This window comes from Ahaetulla prasina, chromosome 8 (genome assembly GCF_028640845.1).
Source record: "Ahaetulla prasina isolate Xishuangbanna chromosome 8, ASM2864084v1, whole genome shotgun sequence".
NCBI classification, from domain to species: Eukaryota; Metazoa; Chordata; class Lepidosauria; order Squamata; family Colubridae; genus Ahaetulla; species Ahaetulla prasina.
Genome location: NC_080546.1, coordinates 48,820,011 through 48,847,041, shown reverse-complemented (window position 1 = coordinate 48,847,041; position 27,031 = coordinate 48,820,011). Strand labels below are relative to the sequence as shown.

The window sequence follows — 27,031 nt, the reverse complement described above, 5'->3', positions numbered from 1 at the left end:
GATATTATATAAATCCAGTGCTGGCTATCACATACTATATAAATCCAGTGCTGGCTATCAGATAATAAATAAATCCAGTGCTGGCTATCAGTTAATATATAAATCCAGTGCTACTCTATTAGATTGGTTCATAGTAGATTTATAGCATCCTTCAAAAACTGGCAGTTCAGAAGGAGGCAATGTGATTCAACCCTGCTTATTTGTACATCTATTCATTTAATAGGAACCAGTATTACAATAGTGGAAATATGGATATTCTCTGCCAAATAACTGGTAAGCATCTGAACAAATCCTTGGATCATAAATGAAAAACTGTATTGCATTCATGTATTCAGGAGCTATAAGAAAATTGTATCTCTTGATTATTTTAAAGAACAAAATTATACCCTTGCAGTTTTCAATAATTTATGCACCTGATTTATTATCATTATTTTGCTATTTTAGGAAACTTTGATATTTTAGTCTTTGAGATAGCTAGAGGCTTACTAAATTACTGTGGGAAAGCAGAAATGAGGGAAGAATATTATCCTTCCAGCTTCAGTTTATTTGCAAGGCAAAGAGACTATGGATGAACAGTGCCTCCCTGCTCTTCCTACCATGCTCACTCTCATATAGAGCTGTAATCTATGTGAGCTAATGTTATGTATTAATGCAGGGGTGTCGAATTTTTGACGACATGTCATCATGTGACGTATCACAACTTTTCCCCGCTTCATTAAACCAGAGGTGGGTGTGGTCAGCATGTGATGCGTCCAGCCCACAGGCTGTGGGTTTAACACCCCTGTATTAATGGAAGCTATATGTATAATCCTTTTGTTTATATAAAGATATGAGATAAATCTTGTAGGTAAAAAAATTAGTAAAGTTTTGTGGCTGAATATGGCTAGATATTTCTACAAGTATTGCGTTCCTTTTACAGTTATGAAAACCAGATAAACCAGCAATTTAAAAAGCCACTGTATGTTTTATGTCAGTGACCTGAATTCTCTTCATGTACCGACTCTAAAATATTTTACTAGATTATCTAAAGAAAACACAAAAAAGAATAGTTTGGAATTTAAACAGTGATTTTTGATTTTGAAAAGGAGATTTTTGGTGATTCCATACTATCACAAACTGTGGTTTCAGAAGCCCTTACAGGAGGAGCTGTAGGGAGAAGCCAGGGCAAGAGATCCATCTTGTAAATAAAATTTTGCTCAGTTTGTTAGTATCCAAGCTGTTTCATGAACAGCATACAATAAATAAATAAATATACATTTATTTTGTATTATTATGCATCATTATAACATTTAAAATCAATATGCTTTGATCAATCTACAAGGTTATAGTAAAGTGCTGGAGTAAAGCTACCATCTTTAGATTAAATAAATTAAAGTACTTAATTTGATATAATCTGAATGCCAATAATGAAAAACATCAGAATTGAATAAAAAAATCTAATTTAAATAGTCTGTAGATTTTTCCTTAAAAAAATCTTAGGTTCTTTCTATACTATAAATCTTAATAATTCATAGTGATAGCTTTACAATTTTTATCCACACAATTAGATTTTGTTTAAAAATGAACCTCATTTCATACTTTGAATATATGTTCCTGTGATAACTCTAGAAGGAAATATTTTCTCCTATATAATTGTAATTATTATAGGCACATTAATCAGCTTAAGAAAAAAACTACAAAAATGGAATGGCATGAGAAAATAAACTATGCTTGATTTTTAAAAAAACATTTCTACATACATCTGTATTTTTACAGACTTCCTGACCATTTAAATGAATTTAAATGAAACAGTTTCACCCTGCTAAAAATACTCCCAGATACATGTACTGATGAATGCACAAATCACGCTATTTGTGAAGTATTTATCCCTGATATGGGTTATGCATAACAAGTTATTAGATTGCTCTACCCTTTTCTGCAGTGAAAAACTTTCAAAGCATTTTCACATGTAACTGCACATACTTTTGATTTTGATTTAAGGACTCACATTTCAATTTTCTCTACTAGCATAGGCTTAAAATGACTGAAATATAATACTGGGGAAACACATTACATCATAATTCTAGTCTGGTGGAAGAAAGTGAAAGTGAGTATGAATCTACAAATGACCAGTCAAAAACTACATTACACATTAAAAATATACACATGAATCCTTTCCAGGAAAAGCAGATGAGTCGTATTTTGAATCATACAGGTAGAATGCTTTAAGAATTATAGTCCAGAATTTTGAAATATTGTTTCATCTGAAAAACGTTTGGTCTAATGGTCTATTCCTGATTTCTGTGGTCAGTTTGCAAAAGAAAAAGCAGCAAACATTAATGTTGATAAAAAGCAGAGGTTACTTGGCATTCACTTTAGCATATTTCAGTTCAGAAAGTGCTTCCAAAGTGCTTCCCTATTCAGTCATCCCACAAACACCATAGTTCTTCAATCCATATGCGAAGTCTTTCTATTAGGGAATCAAAACATAATTAACAGTGACACTACATAACAGTTACTGTATATGCAAATAGTATGAAAAATTAAGATTTAAAAATCAGGAGTCCCCAACCGCCGAGGTCACTACCAGGCTTATTTGGAACCGGGCCATGTAAGCATTGGGCTAGTGCATACATGTGTGTAGTTCGATTTAAGTTAACAGCAGGCCGGCACATGTGCAGCTCAATTTGCTGCAAATGCATGCCCGTGTGGGCCGGCCTGATGCTTGTGCGAGTCAAGCTGTGTGTCGGCCGGCCCGATGCTCACACGGGCCTGGCCCAGTTCCCCTCTCTCCCCCCACAAGCTGGGCTGCCAAGCCGCAAAGGTTGGAACTATTGTTCTAAATAATTCATTAAAAATTACCATCGTTGTGAAAAATCAAAACAAAAATAAAAGTGATTATCTCCAACCAGCTCAGTTAAATTGTGTTCTAATTACTATGATTTTTTTAATCTTTAAATTTTTATCCTCAGTATAATCCTTCATAGCCAATTTAATAATTGTTCATTCTGTGAGGCCCTACTAGATGGCTATTTTCTACCACTCAAGCAATATTAAGAAATCTGTTTTATCTTTATGAAGCAAATACTTTTAACTCCTTGCCTCAATTGTTTGGTCTATTCTAACAATTACTGTATTTTTCAGAGTATAAGACGCACCGGAGTATAAGACACACCTTAGTTTTTTGGGAAGGAAAATAAGAAAAAAGCTGATTGGCAGGTGGATTGGCCTCCCGGAATACCCCCAATCAGCTGTTCCCAGAGGTGAATTTTAGCAACAGGTTCCTTGGTTGTGAGCTCTGTGTCTTGCTTTTTTTGGCTTTTTTCCCCTTCCTCTGAAACTCCATTTCAGAAAAAACATTTTTCTGCCTCTGAAAGCCTCCAAAACAGAACATCAGAAAAAAAGCCTCTGAAGCTCTGTTTGGGGCTTTTTTTCTGAAGTTTCATTTGAAGCTTATTTCAGCCTCTAAAACCCCAGTTTGAGAAGCTGCGCAGGGCTACATTCGGAGTATAAGATGCACTCAGATTTTCACCCCCTTTTTTTGGGGAAAAAGGTGTGTCTTATACTCTGAAAAATACGGTAAATACATTTTTAGGAGACAACACTGTCACAGTTTTGCATGATGAAATATATAAAACTATTTTTTAAAAGTTTGAAAATAAATAAGATACAATCTTATAATCGAATTACAGAAGGAAGGAATCTTGTTTAGGTCTATTCCCTGACCACTGCAGGTATAAATAATGCATTATCCACATAAAAACTGGCCATGCAAATGGTTCAAGCACCTTCAGTTAGGAATAGAAATTTTGGGAGATCTCGTATCAAAATACACAGACTGTGATTTGGCTATGGCCATTCTGTTGTGTAGTATGAAGGACATTTGGCAGTCTCTAAAGATGTGGTTTGTTTTCAATTTCTCTCAACTCAGAATTATGTGGATGGCATAACATCCTGCATGTTTACAATACAGTATGGAAAATGTGATAGAAATACTCTATACTTTTTTCATAGTTTGCTCTATGTTTTACACAAAGGGTTAGGTTTATAACAGCAATGAAATCCACTTACCTTCGCTACTGGTTTGGGAATGGGAGGCACGAGAGCGTGCGCACACTATGCGCATGCCTCTTCCGTGCATGCACAGAACCTTCTGTGCATGGGACATAATGACATCCTGGAGGGTGGGCGGAGTCTCCTGCCACTGGCGCTACAGGTTCGTGTGATCTGGACAGATCCAGCCGGATTTCACTATTGGTTTATAATATGATTGTAAGTTTATAATACTAAAATGGCTGGTTCTAATTAATAAAATTAATTCCACTTGCCAATTTTAAAAGCAAGTTGAGGATTGTGATCTCTTCCTGTCAGCAATCTTAGAAATACTGCCCAAGAACACAACAACTACACGAAAACATACCATTGTCTGCTATTGAGTTCCTTCTTCACACAGGATTTGAAAGTGGTATATTTCTGTATGTTTTTGTAACCCTAAAAGCAGAAGGCAGTCACAACTGAGCATTAGGAAAACAGTGGCATGAAAAAATGCTATTTATTAGTTTTAGAAAAACAGTAAATTTATTGTAGAATTTAATGCTAATACAGCTATAATGCAACTACATATTAGATTCCTATATATAAAAAAGGATAGTTTGGTAAAAAGTTTACACTAAAGACAGAAGCTTTGTGCTTTATAAATAAATATATAAAATTGCTATCTTAAGGCAAGAAAATATTTACTTGTCTCATGTAATTTAATACTTTGGGCAATTCACTGATACAACGCAAGGTGGCAGTAGAACATATTGGACAAAATGAAAGATAGGTGATCTTCAAAATAGCTTATAAAGCAATTAATATATGTGCAATGGAAACAATATTTATTCAGAATTAGAAAATGGTGTGTGTACATGTATTTAGAATAATACTACAATAATATTCTAAATTTCTATTAATTATTAACACAAATAATATAGCATCTTCACAATATTGTGACAAAGTATTTGCAGTAGTAGAAGGTGTAATAAAGTAAATTTTATCACCACGTTCAAAGGCTGTGGAATTTTATCAATATATAAAGGATGTTAACTACATTGAACAATCAGTTATAAGTATGTTAGGCAGGACTTGCGTGTTCAAAAATGGCAGAAAAGGATTGCCTTTCCTCTTACCTGGCTGAATAATTGGAAACAATGCTCAGCCTATACTTCATTCTCATTGCTTCTAGACTGGCATTAACAAATGCCTTTTACTAGTCTGCATTGCTGCCTCTTCTCCAATCTAACCACTGCCTGACATGTAGGAAAAGGCACCCCAGTTTGGGAAACAACTGATTCTCATGGATTGGACTAAATAACCCACTTGAATTCAAAATCCTAAAATATTATTTGTGAAGTTAATCCATCTTTAAAGTATCTATAGTTTAGGTTCAGATCAAGTTGAAGTATGAAATGTGAAGTATCCTGCTTGATATACTTCCTTGATTCTAATTGTTGGCCTCACCCGAAATAGCTTACATTCTACTTTACTCAACAGCTATCAAAATGTGGAAAAGTGGAATGTCTTCAAACAAAGTATCAGAAAGTGGGCCAGGAAAGAGTAGCAGCTAAAAATTAGAAAAATGATAATGAATTGTATCATTTGTTGCTAAAGAGGAGGGGCAAATAGCAAAAGAAGAAGTGGGCCAATGCAAACTCTACTTCTTTTTTACTAGCACCACACATAAAAAGAGTGAGGATTGTGTCACAACAGTGTCTTTATTTTAATGAAAATGGTGGATCACGTGAACACACTGGGAGACGCTGTTACTAATCTTAAGAGGGCTACATAGATTCACATTCCTCCAGAGATATTTCCCTCCATTGGGGAAAAATGCTAGGAACAAGTAGAGGAGCAAATGAATAAAAGATTCAGAGGGACATAGTAAAAAAGGAGAAAATCAGACTAAATAATGAGAAAAATAGATCAAAGTTTCAGTTGTTTGGTTCAAAAAGGTGCATGGCCTAATCAATTTCTAAGCCACATATTTAAATGGTTGCTGGTTTCACTTGTTAATCTAAAATGTTTATACTATAGAATGTATTAGTCTTATTTAAAAAATTACAGTTTACTGAGGTTTTGAAAAACCTTTCAAGTCTGAGCTAATTTAAACTTGTAAATTAAATAAAAATAATACAATATCTGCAGATATTTCCAGAGTCACATGTTCAAAATTCAGACACTTGACAACTAATGCATATTTATGATAGTTGTAGTGCTCTATGGTAATACGATCACCTTTTGTGGCCTTCTGACAAGCAAAGTCAATGGGGAAGCCAGATTTACGTAACAATCATGTTACTAACTTAAAAACTGCAGTGATTCACTTAACAGCTGTGGCAAATAAGGTCATAAAATGGGACAAACCTCACTTAACAAACAGCAATAGAAATTTTGGGCTCAATTGTGGTTGTATGTCGAGGACTGCCTGTACTGTATATAAATTATAACAGCAAAATTAAAGTTGCTAAATAAAAAACTGAAGATCAGCTTGATTAAGGCTTGTAGTTTAAGCCTGCAGAAGAAACAAATATCCAGTCCTCTAAATTAGTGATTGGCTAGAATGAGAGCATATATGATTAATAGTTTTAACTTTAAAAAAAAGATAATTTTGAAATGGCTATAGTTTTAAAGCTGCTGATGTAATAAACATGATCAAACAATAATTTAGATTCTTACTCTGAATCCTCGATGCAATCTGTCTTTCATAATACCAATAAATTCTTTGTAACTCAGTTGATCATCCTTGTCTACATCAAAGATCTTGAAAACTGTGTTCACTAAATGAGATGAAAGCTTCAAACCAGTAGCCACATATACTGCACGCTTGAACTCATCTAAAAAAACAAAGCAAATTAGTGTGCTGAACAAAACTACTTGATGGCTTGGCGATAGCATTACACGATAAATATACACAAAATTACTTCTATTGTACATAAGGTGATAATGTTAATCAGAGATCTAGGGAGAAATAAAACTTTTTTTTTCTTAACCTCAGTTCCTAGCTTTTCCTGAAATTTTGCTCCCATTTTAAAACTATCCAACTTTCCATATACTATTAAATCAATAAAGAGTCAAATGAGTTTACATAATAATTGACAAAGAGATAGAGCAAGGTATTGATATTCCACAAGGCCTAAAGAGTAGGCTGAGAAACAGTGTCTCTTGGCTTCTATTTTTTTTTACTTCACAGTGCTGGTTCAACCAAAGGCTTCTTGCAGAAAGTACACAATGGACAGGCCAGTAACTGGACCATATGGTCATGTACAAAATCAGTTTAACCCAGGTCCCATTCTTTTGGTGATACAGAGTTGTTTTAAAAACTATAAATTTTGAATGCCAGAATACTCTAATGCAGCCTCTGTTTATCCCAGCAGCATGCAATGAAGGGTTTGTTGCAAGAATATGTGCTCAATAACTGATAAGTGAGTCATCTTAGAGTAAAAGCAAACAGGCTCTATAGATAAATTTGTAGTAGCCTAGATCAATTCATTAGGCCAAAATCAAAGCAACAAACTCATATTTTGGTTTAGCTTGCCGAATAAACCCAGCCAGTCTACTCATTCCAATTGTCAGCCTTTCCAGGTAGACTGGACATGAAACAGAGCAGATGAGTTAATTGTACTGTATTATGAGGCTGCATTTACGGAATCTTGCAGTTTGAAAGTGCAACTGTCCTTCTGTCTCTTGCTACAATCTGGTCAGTTAGCATTTCTCTGCCTGTTATATAGTTGCAGGCTCCCCTGTCCCGTTTTATCTAATAATTCCCTAGGCATCATCTCTTCTTCACATCTCTCAGGGTGTCTCAAGGTTATTCCTCCCATAATAGAAGTGAAAAAATAGAATTCAATTTGAATAAATCAAACTAGTTTTCATGCAAAAATACTTATTTTTCTTCTCAAATGTTGACATTTAGCTTCATTCCCAATTCTGTAATTATACAAGTGATACTTTAAATCAGTGCATTTAGCAACATTTCAATCACTTTAATCACTGATTTTACTGGATATAATCAGGGATGCTTAAATGTATTATTTTGGTTTTATTAATTTGATATTAATATTAATGTTTTAGATAAATAGTTGTAGAATCACCAGCTATGGAGTTTTCTTTTTTCTTAAATAAGAAAATTGATGAATTCTTTTCTTCAAATTAGTTTAATTTAGCATAAATAATTGGCTATGCAATGTAATTATAACAGACTTATAACATTATCATATAATTATATTATACATAATTATAATATTAAAATAGAACAATTAATTAGTGGAATGACTTGCCTGTAGAAGTTGTGGTGCTCCATCCCTGGAGGTTTTAAAGAAGATATTGGACAACCACTTGTCTGAAATGCTATAGGGCATGGATGTCGAACTTGCGACGTCACATTGACGTATCGCGACTTTCCCCCCTTTGCTAAACCGGGAATGGATGTGGCCACTGTGTGACACATCTGGCCCTTGGGCAGCGAGTCTGACATCTCTGGTATAGGGTTTCCAGCCTGAGCAGGGGGTTGGACTAGAAGACCTCCAAGGTTCTTTCTAACACTGTTATTTCTAACATTACATGAGAATTCAAGCTCTATTTTTAATGAAACATTTGATGCAGAAATGTGGAAGGACAGCTAAATAAAAAATATGAGTTTCCCTTCTATTATTTGATTCAAGGTACTGGTCATTGCCTGTAATGCCCTACATGGCCTAGGACCTTGTTGCTTGAAGGACTGTTTCTCTGTTTCCCATAATATCTCCATGGACAATTTGATTTTGCAAGATTGATATCTATATCCTGATCTATCAGGACTTGGCAAACATACCTTCTCTGTGGCAGCCCCTGCCTTTGGAATGAGGTTTCCTCCGAGCAGTAGTGGGATTCAAATCAGGGGTGGGTTCTACTTACCTTTCCTACCAGTTCATATTACGCACGTGCAACGTTCCGGCAGGTGGGTGGAACCTCCCACCGCTGCCGCCGCTACCAGTTTGCTCAATTCGGGGTGAACTGGTAGCAATCCACCACTGCCTCCGAGCCCTGGATGGTACCACTCTGGTATTATTTAGAAGGATCATGAAGACCTGGCTCTTTGCCTAAACTTTTGGCAGGAAAGTATGAAGACCCTTTGGTTTGTTCTTTTACAGTCTTTCATTCTCACTATCTTTTTATTTTAACTGAGTACTTCTGTATTTTCCTTCTTTTAGTTTAATTTTGTTGTGAACTGCCGAAAGTCATTGGGATTTGGGTAATGCACAAATGTGATAAATAAGAAAAATAAATGAAAATCATAAAATCTTGACATTAGACAGTCTTACCTTGTCCTATTGAACGATTTGCGAAATTGTACATTTGCATTGCAATTGCAAAATCTTCCAGATTGTTCAAAAACTGGAAAAAGGATCTAAATTCGTCGAATGTAATGCCCTGTGAAATAAAGTAACATTAGACCTTAGAACTAAACAGCAATAATATACTGCAAACAAGCCTTTCAGGGAAATGGAAGGCTTTATAATCTGCTCTATTGGCATCTCCTGTTTTTTGAGTTATCACTGCTGAAATTTTATCTTGCTGAGGCAAAGCAAAGACATGTTACCAGCCACTTCTTACTCCCTCTGATTCCTTGGAGGAAGTAGAAAAATCTATGAATGTTCTCTCTCCTTTATTCCTATAATTAGCACTTCTTTATTTATATTTCCTTTCAATGTTTCATTAATTAATAGTTTGCTCCTAGTATTAACTTGCCTTGTGGTGAGATAGGCAGCAAATAAATTTAATAAATAAATAATATGCTTTAACTTACTTGCAAGTTAAATATCTATGTAAGAGTAACTATGTTAGCTATTCAGTGTTTTAGCTTCTATTAACTGCTGAGTAGAGCCAGCTTGGTTAGTAATAAGGCATCAGGGTAGAAACCAGGAGACTGTCCATTCATCCTGCCTTGTGCATGAAGCCAGCTGGCTGACATTGGGCTAGTCATTTTCTCTCACCCCTAAGAAAAAGACAATGGCAAACCACTTTTCGAAAAATCTTGTCAAGAACACTGCTGGGGTATGTCCAGGCAGTCCCTGAGAAATGGACATGACTGAATGGAATTTTTAAAAATGCTAAAAAATGTTAGCTGATTATTTCCTTTTGGCTCACCTAGCCAAAAGTGAAGTATATTGAAAAGTGCAGTATTTTAAAAGAAATCCAATTGTTTACAAATGATTCAGAAATAGTTAAACCTGATTGACCTACAAATAAGAATTATGCTAAAGATATCCCATGTAAGAAAGGCTTCCTTTAATGTCAACAATGATGAATTCTGTTTTCACTAGGTTGCTATGGTATTGAAATATGCTCCTAACAACACTTTTGCTTCCCGATATATTGATTTTCTATTTATTTATTTATATAATAACATAAGTTAGACACTGAAGAACTGCTGAACTTAATGCTGGCTTTCTACAAATTAATTCATCATGTTAAGATAAGAACTGAGAGCCAATTTGCTGTAATGGTTAAAATGCTGGTCTAGAAATCAGAGACTGTGAGTTCTAGTCCTACCTTAGATATGAAAACAAGCTGGTAAACAGATTTTTGTGGGGAAAACAAAAAAATATTGGGTTTTTTTTTGTTTTCTAACAGGGAGTATTAAGTTTGCTTGTTGCTTTGGATTATTTATAAACATAACAAAAGCAAGATGAAAAAGATCCTTTAAAAAGATAAAATATTGTTTTCTCTCTTTGATAAACTTTCTGTTCAGGCAAGAATGATACCAATAACATTTAATATTATATTTTTATTCCACCTTTTTATATATAACTCAAGGCAGCAAGGATGTCTAAAATTCCTGTCTCCTATTTTTCCCACAACTACGACCTATGAGACAAGTTGGGCTGAGTGACTGGCCCAAAGTCATCCAGCCATCTTTCATGCCTAAGCAGGCCTACAACAGTTTCCAAATTTCTAGGCTAGCACCATAACCACTACACCAAACTGGCTCTCAACAATCAGCAAGATGAATTGCTTAATTCACTGCACACTTTTTATAGAAGTATATTCAATTTGATTTTGTAATTTGATAGAACTTGAATTTAATTGTAGTGTTGATTGACAATTCATTTTGCTAAATGATAAAATATAAAACATGTGGCTATGTGTTGTTTTAGCATATAGTTTGTTAAGAAAAATAATTCAGAGTAACAATCAGCTGAAATTAAAATCTGATATGTAATCAAATAGAGAATTATGTAAATTATGTTATGAGTTGGATGGCTAGAGTGGGAGAAAATATTATTGCCAATGTTTAATCTAAAGGCATTTCACTGACATTGGTGATGATGTAATAAGCAGAATACAGCAAGAGGACTTTTTCTGTCAGCATGTTAAAAGATTCATCTGTAGAATTTTTATTCATTATAAAAGCACTTATTTCATGCAAAAATAAGCAAACATATTCTGGAATTTTGAATATTTTTTTAAAAAGTATTTTAACATGATTCCAAGATGAAATGCTTTTATTTAGATTCCAATTACTTTTTCTTTCAATGTAAACTATTTTCCCTCCTCTCCCACATTCTTTTCCTACTGTCAGTCAGAACTGTATGGGCACTATGCATCTTCAGTCTTGGACTATGAATGAATTGTAGCATTCATATTTAAGCATATCTATCTGGAAATGAATTGCTTAGGAAAAGTTTACTTTTCCAGTTAATAAGTAACAAGATTGGGATGCTAAAAAGAATATGGCTATGAAAATTCTTCAGAGGCCTGGGGCTCTTGTTGGGAATCTTACTTGTTCTTCTGGGATACTGCAGCGCACATTTTCCAGATAGCTTGATGTATTTTCCACATTCGTATATCTTAATAGTATATGAGCAAAGTCTTCCTCACTGATGGTGGTCATTCCATTAGAATAGGAAAGGAATTCTATCTCAAGAACTTCAGTTTGAAGGTTGTCCATAAACCTAGTTTATGAAAATACTGATATCAGAGTCTCAAAGATTATGGGATAGGCAGGGGGAGTAATAGTAAAATCTCAAATGTTTAAATTCTGCTCTAGAATAATTCCTATTATTACTTAGAGACTAAAACACTAGGAACAATATATTCAGCTATGATATTTTTCAAACACCAGTTCATCAAAATAAAAGCTAAAACAACATACTTAAAAAAGTATTTTCCTTTAAACAATGATTGAAGGATCTGAATTTGTAAATATGTTTAGAAAATCAAATAGGTTGTAGTCATTTATTTCATTCTCTATGAATAATTCATATGATTAATTTCTCTGCTAAAAACTAAGGCCCATATTCCTCTTAGCATGGCTATAATTATTTGATATTAATTTTTTGAAAAATATTATATAGTGTCTTCAATTTGGCTTTTCTGCATTTCATGGTAAAATGTCTTTTTTCTGTATTAGAAACAAGTTCATCCAAATAGATGTTTTTTCTTTTTATTCAAGATCAGAAAAATACCTTCCAAAAATATAAGACATACATAAAAACATAATAGCAATAGCATTTAGACTTATATATCGCTTCACCGTGCTTTACAGCTCTCTCTAAACGGTTTACAGAGTCAGCCTATTGCCCCCAACAATCTGGGTCCTCATTGTGTATTCAAAGTATAAAATAAAATCACCTGTAAAAATCTTCGAAGTTAAGCTCAGCCTTTCCTTTCTTTCCAAAAAAGTGTATCAGCAATGTAGTATCAGAATGTAAACTGGTAAAGTCATCTGCACGCTTAAAAACACATTAGCAGTTGACAATAAATTTAATGCATGATTTTAGAAACAAAAATAACTCAAAATATTAGCAATGAATTTTATTTAAAATATCATTAAGTCCATCAAACTAATACATATTTTACAAAACCAGTTAGTAATTAATATATTAATTTTATATAGTTAGTAATTAATATATTAATGTTTACAAAATACATTTTACAATGTATTTGTAAATCGCCCAGAGTAGTTTGGAAAGTGAGATGGACAGTTTCTAAATTTGATAAATAAATAAATAAAAATTAATCTTGCTCACAAATCATATAAATAATCTTTTAATGTCTTAATTAAACAAACGTAACATACTGATGTAAGGATATATCAATGATAGTTAAAAAGTTTAAGATTGGGTGAAATGAATTACAGAAATTAAGCAAGATATTTTATATTTTAGCTGAATTATGCTAAAAAGGCAAATCATGTTTTTTCTTTAATTGCTTCTTTATTTATATTGCTCATCAGTTTATGGTCCTAAGAATCTAATTCTTAAAAAAATCTATATATGCGAAAATGTTAAGATTTCTACTACTTCTGTGGAAAAGCCTCAAATATGAATGAAAGTTGGGATTATAAGAAGCTGCTTTGTAGATTAAAATATAAATTCACAGTTTCTGATTTAAATTTACTGTTTAAAATTTTGGCAATAAATATTACCATTTCACACAAGACTAATTAATTTTCAGTTTCATAAGCAATAGAATCCAGATGTAGTTATTTGATAGCAAACTGCAGTAGTTCTTGTTTGTAGTAGAGTACTCTGAATTATTTCTCAGATGGGGGAACAGAGTAATGTTTTTTCTCTTGTTTAGAACTTGCATTTCTATGACAGGCTTGGCTGAAATCATCAGGACAACTGCTATGTAAGAACAAGATCATACATGGCGATTATTTCATGCAAGACTTATTGAGCAGTCCATATCCTTTACAAGCTGTAAGGGTTTTTATTTATGAACTGGGACTGAATTATTTAGTTTTCTTTTCTTTCTCCCATTTTCTTTTCCTTTGTCAGATCATTGTTTGAATTGTCAAAGCTATGTTAAAAATATGAATTTATTATTATTTGCTACAGATGCTTTTCTAGTAGAAGGAGAAACCTCTTTTCAAATCATTATATTGTTACCCAGGTTTGCATTGCTTCTTTGGAAGCTGCTCCTGGCTGCTTATATATGTAGAAAAGTTTCCAAAATTTTTGAATTTAGCTTGGAAGAAGCTTTATGACAAGCTGTTTCATAGAAGATTATCAATTTAGGCCAATATCCAAGAATCTGTAGCCCTAATATAGTTGGAGGTTTTTCAGGAGGGGGCTTCCAAACCTTCAAATGTAGTCTAATTCTAAGTATGTGGGAAGAATATTTATGCTTATAGATTTTTTTTCTCACAAGATAAATAGGCATCAAATATTTCTGGTATACAAGACACAATATTAATTTTGTCATTGTGAAGATTAAATACCATAGCTCAAAAGACTAACTCTGAATTAAATGATAAACGCTTAATAAATACATGTACCAAAGAAATGCCAAGGGAGAAATGAAAAAAAAAACAACAACCCTAAAGGGAGACAAAAATATTTTTAAAGACAGATTATTTACAATGAGAAAAAACAATAAAATTGCATGGGAAACAGTGAAATACATTTATGGGCCGTACAGAGGTTTTATTATACCTCTGTGAGGTCTGAAAAGAGTGCCTGACTTGTGCTACGTCTCAGAGTGTCCCAATAGCTTCTTGGAACAAGATCCTCTCCAGCTGTTTTGAGCACCTGCAGAATTTCGAAAATGCGTAGATGTTGGGGAGAGGAAAAAAAATCAGTCAGCAAGAACAGCTATATACTGTAACATCATTGCAGTGGTCTGAGTACCATTTCTTCATTTATCATATACTTTTACAATTATATGATTTCTTAAAGAATAACTTTTTTAATTGTCTAAAACAATCAGTTTTAAATTACATACAGATGGAAAAGCAAGTCTGAAACAGTATTTGTATACATTAGATAGATGTACACAATTAGAAAGAACATTTTCTTCTTGTCTTTTAATTTCAAATTATGCACTTTTCCACCATGTTTAAAGGAAAAAAATAGTAATGTATCAATTCCAGAGAAAGGGACCCTTAAGGCTTACAGTCACTTCACTACCTACCTGTGGAATCATGCAGAAAATATCTTTTTAAAAATCATTGACGCAACTATGTCCAGGCTCATGAAGCTTTGTAACTTGTTCCTGGGCTAGAAAGGATTGCACAGGGTTATCTTTCAGCCAATTATGACTGACAAGTCCCATGGATTTGTCTGATAGGAGCCTGATGTGGAATACATCAGATTAAAAGAATTCTTAAAATAATCTAGTAAAATTAAATTAAGAACTTTAAATTTTATTTATTTAGTAACCCAAACATCTCTCTTATTACAGGTTTGGCTGAATGATAAAATAGAATATTCATCAGAAGTCAGCATAGCCTCTCAATACAATCCTCCACACAGACACACTTGAATGCTGCAATCCAATGTAGATATTTTTCTTTAGGAAGAAAGGTATCTTTAATTATATGCTAAGAAATTGTGTTACTTTTAGGTTTTCTCTAATGTACAGTGTGTTTAAATGCTTTGACATTCCTCTAGGAGTTATTAAAATATTAACTGAGATTCTTATTTGTTAATATTACCTAAAAAAGAAACACATTAATTTTGAATGAAATTCCAAGTCAGTAAGCTTAAGAATATACATTTCAATCTAAAACTAATTTTGCATTGCCAGAAATGACAATCATGTGGCTGTGGGATACTCACATTGTAAGTGTGAGCCAGCCAGCTGCCAAGCACCCAGATTGTGATCACATGACCATTTGGATACAGGGACTTGTCATAATTTTGGTTGGTAATTGACTTTGGTTGGCAAGTAAGAATTACTGAGATTGAACATGAGAGTAGTGATATAGGGAAAAGAGACAATAAAGTGAATATTAAAAAACTGTATCAAGTCCACTCTTCAGCTTGTGGATCTTCCTGTGTAAAGGATTTATGATTACTGATTATTTATAATTTTTCAAAAATGGGTTGCTCCATTGTATATATTTTTAAAATGAGTAGGGCAAAAAAGCTTTTGTTCTCATGTAAACATAACTCTTCTCTGCTACTTATGAAAGCAGCCCTACTTTTTTCAGGCTTGAGAGTCTTTTGTTCAGACTGACATTTAATGAAAAACAGAGAGCTCCTGTTGTTGTATGAGGTGCATCTACCTAATATTCAGCTTCAGAGAATGAATACGTTGTGTCAGCCTGTTAAACTACTGACTGTATGGAGAAAAACTGTATTGCTTTGTATGCCTCTGTGCCTTGATAATGATTGATAGTTGGTGGGTACCAATTATTATTGCTGCCATAATATCCAGCAAATTGTTCAGGATACATATATGATCAAAACAGAACTAGTTAGTATTTGTCCAACTGTACATGCTTAATTTTCATTCAACATCTGTTAGGGTGTCAGAAGGCACATGCAATGCATGCTTACTGCATGCATCAGACAAAGATCTGGGAAAGTAATACATAATATGAAGGTATGACAGTAAGTTTCTCTACTCTGACTCAACCCACTTGTATCTATGCTGTGTCCTTAATGGTTCATTATTAACTTACATTATTTAAGAATGTTACTGCTCCTAAAAAGGACTGTATTTCTAACAGCAGAAAGTTAATTGCTTAAAATTAAACTCATAATTGAACTGATTGTTTCTCTTGTCTGCCTATCTCTTGCTCTTAATTCATTCTAAGGGTGGTTCCAATTTTACCGACCTCTTTCATCTTACCTGGTTAATTAAAACATACACACCAATCCTGAATATTCCTTTGCTCTTTCTAAATAAAATAAACTGTCTGAAGAGAAGCTCATAGCTTAACTATTGAACCTGATATAATATTGAAATTTACCTACATGGTATGGTGAATTCAATTAAACTGCCAGCATACAAAGGGAGCATATAATCTTATATATATAGTATTATCACTCACTACAAATATTAAGACGTGAATTTGAAGTCATAGTCAAAAAATGTCATTGTCCTGAGTTTTAAGATATTTAAAATCTATAGTATAGATTATAAGTCTAAATATGAGTTCTCCATAAGGCAAAAGAGATTGCAAATAAAAACTTCCAGTATATTTATAGATGATCAAAAGTAAATAGAAGAAAAAACAGCTGTTGCATCTCCCACCAGTTTTTTCTTTGGTCCTTTCATCCACCTATGGTGTAAATCTGGAGCTGTCTTGGTGAACAACATAATAAAAATGGTTTATTTTATTGTTATTGGAGTGGAAGTAGAGGTGGGATTGATCGCTTTTTTATTGCTTTTATACTGGGCTTTAATCTTGGTAAACTGCCAGAGTCACTGAGAATAAGTTGGGCAGCCATATAAATTTTCTTATATAAATAAATAATAAACAAATAAAATAAAAAGACACAATGACTATCTTGTCCTTCTACCTCAATATTATAGAACCAAAAAAATTCCAAGTTAGGCTTACAACAGATAGTTCCCCTTGATTTATAATAAACATGTGGCTTTAAAAGTGAATTGCTCCATACATTACACTAAGTCATAATTTATATAATCACAGTTTATTGAATATGATTCAGTTGAGCTTCAATCGCAATAATACAAGAGCAAACAATAGATTTAAACTTAATGTAAACCACTTCAAACTTGATTGCAGAAAATATGACTTCTGTAACAGAGTTGTTAACGCTTGGAACTCATTATCTGACTCCATAGTCTCTATTCAAAATCCCAAAATCTTCAACCAAAAACTGTTTACTATTGACCTTACCCCATTCCTAAGAGGACTCCTATTGTTCCCTTCATTATATCAAATTAACATAGCTGTTGCATACTTTTACTTATATATACATATTTTTCTTTCATGATATGTTGTTTTTATTTATGACGATGTTTGTGTATACTGTTGTGACAAAAATAAATAAATAAAAAAAATGCTAAGCCAAAATCAAATGAAACACATTTTAGCTTAGTGAATATGTGAATCTAATCATTGCCAAATATACTGTATATTGTATAATCATTGCCAAATATACTGTATAATTTGTATCATAAAAACAGTGTTTATAGATCAGTAAACAAGTTTAGAATACATACATTAGTAGTACTGTGGTATCCATAAAGCTGGAGATACTGATATAAAACAGTATGAGTGAAGAGTTGAATTTCCAAATAAAACCAGTAGAAAAAAAGGAAAGAAATCAGTAATTAGCTAAGAGATACAAACCTGTATTTTAAAAAAGTATGAACTATGCTTTATAGCTGAGGTTATAAGCCACATTTTAATATGTAGATTTTTATAGATCACATTCTGATCTTAAAAAATACAATTATGTAAGACTAATAAGAAACAGAGTTCAATCCCTATCAAAATACATACAATTTTTTTAAAGGAAGTTGTTCATTGTTTATACAATTGTTCATACAAAGTGTTAGAATCTTTTCCTTTTGGGTTGGTTCTGACTTTTCCAAAGAAAGGAATAAAGCTGCTGGAGGAGATGAAAGAAGAAATTGGAAGATTGGTTCTAACATCTGAAATACTCTTATTTAAAGTGCTCTTCATTGATACAAATGATCTATTTATGAACATCTAATTATGCCTGCTAATTATTTCCTTTGTGTCTATCTCTTCTATTACCAGTAAAAACGTCCAGAGGCTTAGGTGCCCTCCATGCTATTCATCTATATTTTTAAAAGATGGATTTCTGACACAAACAAGAACTTTTTGGAAAGATAAGCACATTACAAATTAGCAAATATCCCATGTAACATTTGCAATAGGCTCTCATTTACTATTGAGTTATTAATTAACCAAGACAAATTCCTTGTGTGTCCAATCACACTTGGCCAATAAAAATTCTATTCTATTCTAAAAAAAAAAAAAAAAAAATTTCTATTCTATTACTTTTAAATAAAAGGGTACATAGAAGGTATTTTAATTGAGATAATTATCCATGAGAGGCACCATTCAAATTAGGTATTAGATACTTCTTAACCCAGACATTTTAGCAAGGTGGTTATTACTGAAGATGGAAACATTTTAAAGATTTTTTAAAGGAAGTTGTTCATTGTTTATACAATTGTTCATACAAAGTGTTAGAATCTTTTCCTTTTGGGTTGGTTCTGACTTTTCCAAAGAAAGGAATAAAGCTGCTGGAGGAGATGAAAGAAGAAATTGGAAGATTGGTTCTAACATCTGAAATACTCTTATTTAAAGTGCTCTTCATTGATACAAATGATCTATTTATGAACATCTAATTATGCCTGCTAATTATTTCCTTTGTGTCTATCTCTTCTATTACCAGTAAAAACGTCCAGAGGCTTAGGTGCCCTCCATGCTATTCATCTATATTTTTAAAAGATGGATTTCTGACACAAACAAGAACCTTTTGGAAAGATAAGCACATTACAAATTAGCAAATATCCCATGTAACATTTGCAATAGGCTCTCATTTACTATTGAGTTATTAATTAACCAAGACAAATTCCTTGTGTGTCCAATCACACTTGGCCAATAAAAATTCTATTCTATTCTAAAAAAAAAAATAAAAAAAATTTCTATTCTATTACTTTTAAATAAAAGGGTACATAGAAGGTATTTTAATTGAGATAATTATCCATGAGAGGCACCATTCAAATTAGGTATTAGATACTTCTTAACCCAGACATTTTAGCAAGGTGGTTATTACTGAAGATGGAAACATTTTAAAGATTTTTTTTAAAAAAATATGATATTCCAAATAGTATTAAAGTAATTGCAGAAATATTTTACTGCAGTTTAGAAAAATCCTCAGTATGGTAGTCATGTGAGAAATATTGTGTCTATAGTAGATAAAGTAAATTTGAATTCAGCTTTAATAGTTTTAACTGCCCAATAAATTATTTTCCATCTCAAAACCATACTCCCTTTAAAAAAAGATGGAAGGGCAATGCTAAAAATTACTGCACCTATTTTTCCTAATCAAAATCAGGTGTGATTATACTTGCAGCTTACAGTACTGTAGAAAAACAATAATTTCCATCAGTCTGAAGATATATTTGCTTGATTTTAAATCTGATTTTGTTCTTCTACAATTTCTGTTTCAGTTAAAGTTTGAACTATGATAAAGGCTCATGTTCATCAGAAAAGAAAATGTGCAACTGCTGTTATTACTGTTTTGTAATATTCTTATCCTACTAAGAACAACATTCAAAGAATTATGCAAAACCCTTCAATATTTGTTTAAAATCCTTACCAGCATTGCACGCTTTTCTTCATCTCCTTTTCTTTCTTTCTTCTCATTTTTCTTTCTAAATATATCTTGCAGCTGAAAAAAAATAAATTGCATAATCTATGGCTATTTATTTTAACAATGTCAATGGACAATACCATAGTCATAATACTTTGGGATACAATGTAGGAAAATAGAATCTTAGCTTCAGCTGAATAATATACATTTTTTTTTAATATAATAGTTTTAGATAGCTTTTAACTGCTATTCTCCCATCGATAAAAGCAAATGCAGTATTATGTTAAGCAGTACACTGAAATCTCAATTTATTAATAAATGAAGTTTGACAGTCCCATTAGGTACTATGCATGGAAATACTGTAAATGTTGAGTTTCCTCCAAGAACTGTCATCTGCAAATTTTTTATTGGTAACAGGAACCAACTCTGTAAGGTTTGCATCTGATTCAATTAACTTGATCAAAATCTTCTAGACATACCTGATTGACATGCTACATTTAATATTATGGCATAGGTACAAACCTCTGGGCCAAAGATTATATGAAGTCTATCAGGTGGTATGTTGTGGCCTTAACATCCTCTGCCCAAGTCTTTTATTAATTGATTTGCTCTGAATTGTAAGGCCTCTCATCTAACAATAGTGAATAAAAATGCAAAACAAACAACAATAAACAATGGCCCATACCCATGCTGGAAGTGGAGGCTTGCTGTGGAACCATCACTCAAGGAACTTTGGTAGGCAGGATCCAAAAGAGCCTTCTCTGCTATAGCGCCAACTCTCGGGAACATCCTGCCCCCTGGGGTAAGGTTTGTCTCTACCCTTTTATCCTTCTGCAAGGGCCTAAAGACCTGGCTTTGCTGATTGGCCTGGGGTCTCAATAGGGGAGTACCACACTGGAGGTGGCTACTGGACTAATTAGCTGACACAACCTCCTTCTTGTGCTTCCTGCTTTCCCTCCACTCATCTTATAATTCACATTATTATATTTCATTGCTAATTTTTATTGTTTTCATTGCTGGTGTTTGTTTAGATTTTTTATCATTTTTTTCTGTTTCACTGTTATAAGAGTTACAGCAAGGAAAGCTAACAATAAACAATATAAAAATTAAAAATAAAACAGAAAAAGCAATATAAAAACCCTATAACAGCAACCATTATCAACATCAGTATGTGTACATGTGCATAAGAGAAAAAAATGTTGCATTTTGTTTGTGTGTACGGAAGAATGTAAGGCAATAAATTGTGTTTTTGATCATATATATTTATTTTTAAACTTGGAAATTAAGGGAGTCACATGTGGAAATGGGGATCAACAGATAAAATCATAATATTAACATTTATGCCTAACTTCACCCTACATCCACTTCTGAAATATTTCTATGTGACCCAACAACTTAATGATAACATTGATAACTAGCTTTGATAACTAGCAAATGCACTGTGTTTTTAGAAATAGCTGAGTCTCTGAACCAATATTAATATTTATTAAAAGCATAACAGTTCCACTGAAAATGTACCACTTCAGAATAGAAACTGAAGTTTCATATTCTATTTATTTTCTCATGAACATTTCCAAATATAGAAAGCTATTTATTAAATAAGAAGGGTTCTAGCCTCATTTCCTTCTTCCAGCATATTAGCTTTCCAAGGAAAGAACATTCTTAAATGTAGAAACCTTCATCATGTAATCTGCCACCTGCACTCTGTACCACTGACCCAAGAGATTACACCATATGTTCTTTGAACATTTGAAACAGCTCACATTGGACTAAACCGTAAGGTTAGTTTTTTAAAAAAAGGTAAAGAGAGTGTTGGTAATTGAAAAGGCAAAAAGACCTTTAAAAAAATCTTCCATGCTTTGATTTCCCTTACACCAGATACAGGGAAGAAGATCTTGTTGCATTCATCAGTAAAGCTCATTTGATCTTCTGGAAATGAACCTTTTGTGTAGAAGAAGTGCTACAGGATACCAAAGAATACAGCAGTGAACATGAATTAATCTAGGAGCACTTTTCATAGGAACATTGTCTGAAACAAAATAATGGGATTGACTGTTGAAAGCTGAAGGACAAAACAACATCTCTTGTATCAAGGGAACAAAATCCCTCTGTTCTCTGATCTTAAAACCTATGACATAAACAAACAGTTTTTTAAAGACAAAAATCTGTTAAGCATTTGATGACTTAATTTAGATAATTTTTAATGTTTTGCTGTATACAAAACCCTCTGGGTGTTATAAATTCTACATTATCATGTTTCACATTCTTTATGCAATGAGACTTAATAAGTATCAACACGAAGAGTAATACTGTAGACTTGGTTTTACTGGTTTCCTTTACATAAAAGCTCACTCAGAGTTTCCTCTCAAGATCTTTTACATCTTACAGTCAAAGGCAAAATAGCAAGTACTGGAAAAGTCTTTGGTTTACATTAAATGTTTCTATGGGAGTTTTTCTTAAAGCCCCTGTTCTATAATGTTGGTCACAATTTACACTCCTTTCACATCCAGGCTCTTTTAAATATGAACCACAAACATTCTTATTTAAATGAAACAGATGGCAACAATATACAGAAGACCTGTACCCAGGTAGTAAAGGGGCCCAGCCTCAGGATGATGAGGAAAGAGAAACAGAAATAGAACTGGTCACTCTTGAGGAAGAGATCATATGGGCAATGATGAAACTGCCAAACAAGACGACGGCAGGTGTTGACACTATCCCTGAAGAATTACTTAGACCTGTATACACAGAGTCATGAGAGATTTGTGCCAGACAATTTGGGAAACCAAAAAGTGGCCACATGATTGGAAACATTCAGTGTTCACTCCATTACCAAAAAAGGGATTCTAAAGATTGTTCCAATTATCACACAATTGCCCTCATCCTTTACATCAGCAAGATTCTGCTTATAGCACCATTGAAAGTAAATTAGCAGATGTTCAAGCTGGCTTTCAAAAGGGTTGTGGCACTTGTGAACATATTGCAAATCTGCGCTGGATCATAGAAAAATCTTGTGAATCATTTACATGTGCTTCATCAAGTACAAGAAAGCCTTCAATTGTGTTGATAATGAGAAGCCTGTGGATAATGAGAAGCCTGTGGATACCAGAATATCAAATTGGTGCAATCATTATGCACACAACAGAAAGCCACTGTGCGAACACCATATGAAGACACTGATCTGTTTAAGATAGAGAAAGGAATGTGGCACAGTTGCATTCTCTCCATTTTCTTATTCAACCTGTATGCCAAAATACTGTAATCATGAGGAAGATAGATTTTGAAGAATCAAAAATTGAGGTACAAATTGAAGGAAGAAACATCAACAATGTGATGATGCAATTCTCCACTCAGAAACCTTGAAACATCTGCTCAAGAAAATCAAAGAATAAAGTGAGAATGTTGGTCTCTTTCTGAACATCAAAATACCAAATTCATGACCACTGCAAGGAATTGAAACATCAAAATAGAAATTGATGGTGAACAGATAGAATGCATAGAAAATTTCACTTTCCTAGGGTTGACAATCACTCAGAGCAGTGAATGCAACGCAGAAATACACCATTGGATTGCAATGTTGAACATGAGTTAAATATGGAAAAGCAAAGACATCGGCTTAGCAACCAAAAGTAGATTTGATTATTGTGTTCCATCTAGTTACCTATGATTATGAAACTTGCTTAAATAAGCAAGACAGGAAGAAAATCAACTCATTTGAGCTGTGGTGCTGGAGAAGGCGCCTGCATATTCCTTGGGCAGCAAAGGTGACCAAAAAAAAGAGTACTGGAGTGCATAACATCAGACATGTCACTAGAAGGAAAAATCAGAAAACTATGTTTCACTTATTTTGGCCTTGTCACATGGGGAAATTTACTGAAGAAAGTAATTATATTGGGAAGAGTTAGCAGTAAAGGGAAACCTGGCCACCTACACACACATAATGGCTGAACATTATCAAAGCTGACACCAGCCAGTGCATAGAAACAGAAGCAGTGCAAGATTGGAAGATATGAAGAGAACTGGCCCATAGAATCGCCAAGGTCAGACATGACTGACCGTAACATTATCAATATCATCATCATATGAAGAAGTCACATTAGGCAAGTAGAAAAGATTCAAATGAAGAACCAAAGAATAAAAAAAAACCTATACAACATAAAAGTTTGGGAGAATAATTTGTTAAAGTAGATAAATGGGAGATTTGTTTTCCTTTAGAATTTGAGTAACATTTATTTATAAAAAATAATTTTGCCTTTAAAAAGATTTAAAAATTAAAAAAAAACATATTAAAAACATTTTTAAAAAGGAAAGCAACAACTTTAAATAGTAACATGTAGCATACCTACCACCAAGAACTCTTTTTTGTCCACCATTTCATTTCCATCTGTATCAAACATGTTGAATGCTATTCTAAAACCAGCATGTGGTTCTGTCAAGAATGATAAAAAAAAGATGTTAAGAGAACATAAATATTTTAAGAATTTTACTGAAACTAAAGGCCATGTTGTATGCTACACTGGCAGCTATTCATATATCAATACAACACTCCCCAAATCATAAGGAAAAATGAGGTGACCTGCTTAAGATTACTAGCAAAAAGGATGCTATTTCTGTACTTATACTTAACTCTTCTCCACACTACTTTTTTCAGCAAATCTCTATTACTAAATGTATTTTTAGCTGTATGAAAAATGCTTCCCTGTGTATGGAGGTGAGAAAGGTGTTCATATCATGTAAAATCAATCTGCCAGCCTCATTTTGCCTTTTTGACAGGAGCGTAGTGTTTCAACTATAAAATCATTATTATTATACATAATTTGGTCCTGTTTTGTCAAACACAATGTAGAGAATTGATCCACTTTAATGGACAGCAGAACGCAAATAGCCTTTCCATAAAAGTATTATTATACCAGCAGAATGCTTTTTTCCCATATTTCTGGTCCTCCAAATGTTATTATCAACCTCAAAAGGTAGCCCAATATTCACTTCTCCTTTGTTTCTATACTACAAGAGTCTTGTCTTTCTTCACAAAAGAGAATTAAATTTGTGGCATTGTTCAATATTTCAAAATGTACTGATATTCCATGCCTTTTACTGAAACAGTACAGTGATATGAATGTCAGAAGGAATAGACCATGAAATATCATTTTAGATGTGGTTACACAGTTACAGCAAAGATTTGAGTGTAGCATAAGCCTCTCAAATGGAAAATGCTAAATCACTTTACATTTAATAAAGTTCCACTTTTGAGTTAAAGAGGTCACTTTCTTGAGTTGGCTAAAAACTGTACAGTATCAGTGTGATGTTTGCTGTCCCCATTGCCAATCAGTATCATGTTTAGGTTGCTTCTGTTGCCAATCTATATCATTTTCTGATTTCTTTTCACGATAATACTTTACAGATTTTATCCACCCTGAGCTTGATGTCAAAGTAAAGGAAAAATTAATACTATAAAGCCAGCTTTTCTAAGTATTAACTGTGCTGCATAGCTAGTTAGCTATTCAACTAAGTTTTGGGTTGTTGCCTTACCACAAGACACCAGAAGCTGGGAATTTAGAGAGAAGTTCCTTTCCATTCTGAGATGTTGATGATTTTATCCAAGAACTGGGGAGTAAATTGATTTTCCATATAAAGAATTTTGAGTAAGGAAAATTTTAAACCAAACAATCCCATACATACTTTCTAAGTATGATCAGGTAATTGTTTCACAAGTATTGGGGCCAACAATTTAAAACTGAGAAGTAAAAGTTGAATTTTATTTGTTACTGTTTGTTATCACTAGGGAGTTTTCAACATTTCCACTATAGTAATTGCTATGCCAATGTTTTTCAGCAGAATAAAGGATATAACTTTATCAGAACAGCTGCTAAACTATTATCCTACATTATCTAAAGAAATTGTACTTGCATCTTCAATCATTTTTAGTAACTTTTTGCTAAGAGTCTGCAAAAACAAATTATTTACAAATTATTTATTAATACATACAACATTAACATTACACCCATTCATGCATCTGTGGAAAATACATTTTACTTTGAATGCTTACTTGTTAAGATACATAGTAAAAAGAGATATTCCGTGTAAGAAATTATACCTGAAAAAGCAAATCAATAAATTAGAATCATTTTTACTTAAATATTAGCAAATCATGATTGAAGATACGGTAAAATTATTTATTTGCACATCATTCCATCTTTGCTCCAAGGAATTAATGAGGGCTAGCAAGGTTTCTCTAATTTTAGTCTCACAACTTGTTAAAGCCAAGTCTCCCCCACCCTGTCACATGAGCGTATTTTGGGCACTTGGCAACTGGCTCCTCTATATGACTGGTTGCAGTGCCCTGTGGTCATCTTGACCATGATTTGAAATAGTTTTTGCCAGTTTAAAAGATTGTGTTTGTCCTTACAACTGTGGTGTTTGCTTAGCAACCACAGTGATGGCCACCACAAAAAGGGTTAAAAAAGTTGGGTCCAGTCATGTAGATGACTTGACTTATGACTGTAGACATAAGTCTACACAGTCCGAAATCTGGTTTGAATTGCAGTTGTCAGCAACTAACCATATGTACAATTTTTGAATATTGCCCATATTGATGCTAAGCAAACAAAAATGCCAAAGCAAACTTAAGATAATTTTGACTGCATTTTCTTTCAAAGAGATACAGATAAACATATGAATTTTATGTTAAATTCAAATTAAGAGCATACTACTAGTAGTACTGGTACACTATAATCTCTAGTCGAGAATCAAAAGAATTTCCATAGTAAAAACAAAGCAAAAACAAAGCAAATATTCTACAAAGCAAATATTCTTCAGTACCCCTTTCTTGGAGATTCCTGAAGAGCTTTGATGATCCTTTCCAAACTGGTGGAGTTTCAATAAGTATCAGATTCAATTCCTGCAAATTAGTTTTTTAAAAAAGATGATGATATTGTCCTCATAATAAACACTCAATGCATTTGCAAAGCTAT

At 33.1% G+C, this 27,031-nt stretch overlaps 1 protein-coding gene across 3 annotated transcripts in view; it reads right to left on the bottom strand.

The window, feature by feature from the left end:
* Positions 1-884: 884 nt before the first annotated feature.
* The window catches only part of MICU3 (mitochondrial calcium uptake family member 3), a 69,189-nt gene continuing 43,042 nt past the window's right edge, over positions 885-27,031 (bottom strand). Inside the window, exons 4-17 of one of the 3 annotated variants that reach the window (XM_058192975.1) lie at positions 26,880-26,958; positions 26,107-26,154; positions 24,407-24,489; positions 21,898-22,020; positions 20,067-20,138; positions 17,929-17,964; positions 14,442-14,537; positions 12,634-12,734; positions 11,783-11,954; positions 9,321-9,429; positions 6,697-6,854; positions 4,400-4,470; positions 4,051-4,230; positions 885-2,449 (exon numbers count right to left, since the gene is read on the bottom strand). In XM_058192975.1, coding sequence (XP_058048958.1) covers positions 4,056-4,230; positions 4,400-4,470; positions 6,697-6,854; positions 9,321-9,429; positions 11,783-11,954; positions 12,634-12,734; positions 14,442-14,537; positions 17,929-17,964; positions 20,067-20,138; positions 21,898-22,020; positions 24,407-24,489; positions 26,107-26,154; positions 26,880-26,958 — 1,323 coding nt within the window. In that variant the 3' untranslated portion in view covers positions 885-2,449; positions 4,051-4,055. The remainder of the gene's footprint in view (positions 2,450-4,050; positions 4,231-4,399; positions 4,471-6,696; positions 6,855-9,320; positions 9,430-11,782; positions 11,955-12,633; positions 12,735-14,441; positions 14,538-17,928; positions 17,965-20,066; positions 20,139-21,897; positions 22,021-24,406; positions 24,490-26,106; positions 26,155-26,879; positions 26,959-27,031) is intronic. The other 2 variants (XM_058192976.1, XM_058192977.1) reach the window with 2 other exon arrangements.